General features: G+C 58.0%; 1 protein-coding gene across 1 annotated transcript in view; it reads left to right on the plus strand.

The window, feature by feature from the left end:
* Nucleotides 1-4862, plus strand: part of OTOF (otoferlin) — a 97056-nt gene that overhangs the window by 44487 nt on the left and 47707 nt on the right. Inside the window, exons 4-5 of the mRNA XM_006767590.2 lie at nucleotides 3240-3339; nucleotides 3899-4080. Of these exons, the coding sequence (XP_006767653.1) occupies nucleotides 3240-3339; nucleotides 3899-4080 (282 nt within the window). The remainder of the gene's footprint in view (nucleotides 1-3239; nucleotides 3340-3898; nucleotides 4081-4862) is intronic.

Here is a 4862-nt window from a genome sequence, read left to right on the forward strand (position 1 = left end):
CCACCCAGAGGAGCAGCGGCAAAAGGCAGACCCCACTGAGCCTGCAGCCCGGCTGGGCAAGGGCGGCTGGGGTGGGAGGGCTTGCCTGGGAGTCAGCATGCACCCCAAAGTCAGGGCTTCCTTCCTGTCTATAGAGTGGGGCTGAAGGGCCCCATTCTTTTGGAAGCAGGATTAAGGATTAAGGCACTCGTGGGAGCTGTGTTTTTATAGCAAGCATTGTTTTTGCTTAGATGGTACGTTACAGACCTGTAGGAAGAGCCAAGTTTTATAAAAATGCTTTTCTTCATACTTTCCATAAGACGAAGACAATATTTATTGTCCATGTCAAAGAGTATTATTTTCTATTTTTGTTTGGGGGGGGGGGGGGGCCCGCCCTGCACGAGCCATCCAGACAGCACACCCCTGCACACAGAGGGGAGAAGGCCCACATCTGAGCGTGCAGTGTCAGAGGAGTTTCACTTGGGTGTTTTCACCACCGCACAGCGAAGCGAGGGCATCACCTTCTCTGGGGAGATGGGGAAAAGCCAGGCTCAGAGAGGTCGGAAAACTAGCCGAAGACACACAGCTGCCAGGTGGCAGAATCCCCCTCAGACGCCATCTCTGTCTGACTTCAGAGCCCGGCTCTTTACGCTGCCGTCTACACTGCCTCCCTCTGGGGATGGCACAGGGCTTGATAGCATAGTCTGTGTGTGCACAGGGCTTGGGCCAGGGCATGAGGATCGGGGATGGGAGTTTGCCAGAAGGCACACCTTGTCTGACGGTGTGATTAAAGCCGTGGCAGGTGGATGAGCGTAGCTGTGAGCGTAGCTGTGAGCATAGCCGTGGGGCAGTGAGCTCCGTGAGGGGAGTCAGGCACGGGCTTGAGAACATGTCATTGAGGGTGTTTGAGTGACTTTTTCTTACTAAAATGCTGGACACGCTCTCCTCCAAGCCGCTCCCAAGTCTAAAGGTCTGAGACGCTACCCTTAGCTAGGCCTGGAAGGCGCCAGAGCTTCTCTGAGCACTTGTGGGGAATAGCTCCATCCTGCCCCCTGGGGGTGTCTTGCCGCCTTGCAGCATCTCTGCTTGTCCTTGGGCCTTCTCTGCCTTCTGGGGCATCTGCCAGGGAAGGATGTCCCTGAGTGCCCCCCCCCCCCCCCCCCCCCCCACCCCCCCCCCCCCCCCCTTCATGGGGTGCTAACCAGCTCCTAGTGGAACAAAAAGTCTGAAGTTCCAGTCAGCAAAGGGCAGCAGCAGAACAAATTCTCATTGTGCCCCCGGCAGCCAGCATCATCAGCATCAGAGACTTGTCAGAAACACGCATTCTCTGGCCCCACCTGCTGAATCAGATGCCCTGGGGCGGGGTGGAGCAGGAGCTGAGCTGGAGCTGGAGCACATGTGCTGGGTGCAAGCCTCTCCCAACTCCAAGTTCAAGTTCAGTGACTTGCCCTGGGAAGCCAGAAATTGGCCATCGGTGGAGTGTGTACACCATGAAGTTGCAAAAGCTACAGGTCGGGCCTGCCTTTCCCCTCCCCAGCCAGTCATCAAACATTGGCCATTGCAACCGGGTGCAGGTGGGTCCCGGTATTTTGTGTTTTATCAGGTCCTCCAGGTGACCTTCACGTTGAAGTTTGAACCACTGAGTTAGAACCGAAAGAGGGGGCTGCAAGAAGACCAGGGTGTTCTTTCATGCCTGTGGTCTGTTAGAATGCCCACACAGTATGGGAGCTGGAACCCCCCTCCCTCACTTTATAAAGACAAAATTGAACTAGAGGCGGGGGGCGGGGGGTCCAGGTCCCTGAGCCCAGGCCAGCCCTGGTCTCTGTGCACTGCCCGAGCTGGAGACAGGCCAGGATGCTGCGAGGGAAGAAGCCTTACAGCAGAACGAGGTCGGAGAAGCTCCTACGAGCCTACTCAGGCTCAGAGGGGAGGAATGGAATGGACAGTTCTGCCCTCAGGGAGGGAGGCGGGCTGGCAGGTGGGAAGCATTTCATGTGCATCCAATGTGGCTGCTCCTACCACTTCCTCCCGCCATGGACTCCCTGCCTGTTAAGTGGGAATTCACTCCATACCTCCCCTCCCCTGGATCTGCCATTGATTAGCTATGTCACTTCCTGTTTTCTCTTCCTCACCTTCCTCCTCTATAAACCAAGGGCAGCCCCAGATGGCCCCCAGCCTCCCTGCCCCTCAGCTCTCACGCACTGTGGATGCCCCCCTTGGTGTCTGTCCCTCAACAGGAAGGGCTGTGTATGTGTTCATCCACATGCAGAGTCGCCTTCTCCCAAAGCAACACCTCCAAACCACACGGTGGAATGGGGTTCGAGTCAACTCAGCATTCATGGGCACCCACTGTGTTCATTAATGCAGCCAGCAGATGCTGAGGTCTCCGATGTGCTGGAAATGCCAAATAGAGGCTGAAACAGGGAACCAACCCTGTCCTGGAGACACTCACAGGAACCCCCCGCCCCCCAACCCCACACCTCTCTACCACCAGGCTGCTTCCTGAGCGCTGTGTGCTCCGAGCTCTGGTGAGGGCTTGGCACAGAGGGTCTCAGTTGGTCCAATAAAGGACACCTCGGCCAAGTTCAGAGAGAACTGGGACTGAGGGCCCAAGTAAACTGCCTGGGAAGCAGGCAACTTGCCCGTGAGTGTCAGAGCTGGGCTTCCAATCCGTCAAAAGCCTCCGACTCCAAGACTGTGCTGCTCACAGCGCTGCCTGGGAGTGTGGGGATCCCGCTGTCGCCTGGTCCTCACCCTCGAGGAGCTTGCAGCATGCCCACTGGTGGCATCACACTGACAAACAGGGATGCATGAGCCAGCGGTCACGGTTAGGGAGGCTGAACGTGGAGGAGCTGCTCACGGGTCCAGTCCTTCCCCAGAAGCCTCTGCGCTGGGCATCTGGACGCTGCTCTTCAGGGGCTCAGTGGAACCCCGAGTCCACGTACCCAGAGAACAGAAGGCTGCACCGTTCCACCCTGTCTCCTTGGTCTGTGAACATCCCCCTGGGTGCTCACTGCCCTCGAGCACTCCCGGGAAAATGGGTCTCACACATACACCACACGCAGTTGTGGGGGGTCACATGTCCTCCTGGCCATGCTACCCTGGCTGTGGAGTGTCCCCTCCACAGCCCCAGGCAAGAGCCTGAACAAGCCCTCCCTCTCTCCAGCCCGCTCTCCCCTTCCCTGCCACTCACAGCCTCTGGGGATGTCCCTCCTCGCTCTGGCCTCTTCCCCTGAAACCCATGTCCCCTGCGTCCACAGGCTCATCGGGACCTTCCGCATGGTGCTGCAGAAGGTGGTAGAGGAGAGCCACGTGGAGGTGACCGACACGCTGATTGATGACAACAACGCTATCATCAAGGTGGGTGGCCCCAGAGAGCACCTGGACTTGCCCACTGCGGGGTCACCCGAGGGCCTGTTCACCTCCTCCCCACACACACAGAGTGGCTCAGGGTGGGGCATCCTCATGGATGGAGAGTGAGACGGGAGGAGGTGACTCAGGTCAGCCGATTCAGGGAGGTCACCCTCATCCCTCCAGGCAGCCCTGGTTCAGAGGACCAGAGGGTGACCTACTCCCTGGAACGCTGGATGATGCTCTTGACTATGTGCACAGTGGGCTCAGGGAGTCAACCCCCAATCCAAGCTCAACTCACCAGGGCGGGCCCTGACCTTGGGCACCGGGAGGAATAGAGCCAAGAGCTGGAGCCTATTAGGTTGGCTGACTGTGAATGTCCATCTTTCTGAGCCTCTGTTTTCTCATCTGCAAAATGGGAGATGGGGAAGGATGGTCCCCAGCTTGCCTTCCTCCACTGAGCTAAGCGTGGGAAAGCGCTTTGCAAACATCACAAAGCAGCCACGTGTGTGGGATTATGGCTGCTGCTGCCGTCCTCGCTGCTCACTAGCCCTCTCTCTCCCTCCAGACCACCCTGTGCGTGGAGGTCCGGTATCAGGACACAGACGGCACCGTGGGCTCCTGGGATGACGGGGACTTCCTGGGAGACGGGTCCCTTCAGGAGGAAGAGAAGGACAGCCAGGAGACGGATGGTCTGCTTCCCGGCTCCCGCCTCAGCTCCCGGCCACCGGGCGAGAAGAGCTTCCGGAGGTAACAGGCTGGGACCGCTGGCTGCCCACTGCCCCCCAAGACACAGAGTGGATGCCTAGGCCCCCAGGAGGCCCCCGTAGGCCTGACTGAGCCCAGGAAGCAGGCTGAGGTGCTCAAAAGGCATAGCAGAGGGAGAAAGGTGTTGCTGCAGCATCCCCACCCCAGGCCCCTATTCCAGAACTCACAGCGGAGGAGTAGGGTGGCTCCTGCCCCTCAGAGAGCGGGGAGGCCTGGTCTCTCTGTTCAAGGCCGCCTGGCCTCCGCCCCGACCAGTGACAGCCCAGCAAGGTGGCCTCTTCCTGCCAGAGTGAAGCTGGAGGTCCCGACTGGGACCCAGCCTCTCTCCTCTCTTCTGCTGAGAACACAGCCCCGCACCCTCAGCGTCCAGAATTCATGCCTGCAGACTTCCTGCCGACAGGAAGCTGTGTCCAGGCCTGTGCTTCCCAAATGCACGATTTTTACCAAAAAGGGGGGGGGGGGGCACAATTATACTACACTTAGAGCCCAGACAGGCAGAATCTGGGCTAGTAAAACATTGTCCAGTGGCTTCTAGGTCACCGGCGATGATGTGTGAAAGGCAGGTAAGTGGAGGGCGCGTGGAGGGATGGGTGGGTTTTGAGAGGAGATGCTTCCCTCCCTGCAATCATCTCCTCCAATCTCCTTCCACCCTTCCCTTTCCAAGTAAATGTATTCAGTCCCTGTTCCGAAAAAAACACACATTAATGGAACTGAATTTGATATTTTTATCAGACAAATGTTTTTCTTCTTTGCACTTGAACCAC

Source organism: Myotis davidii, unplaced genomic scaffold (genome assembly GCF_000327345.1).
Source record: "Myotis davidii unplaced genomic scaffold, ASM32734v1 scaffold238, whole genome shotgun sequence".
In the NCBI taxonomy this organism is placed as follows: Eukaryota; Metazoa; Chordata; class Mammalia; order Chiroptera; family Vespertilionidae; genus Myotis; species Myotis davidii.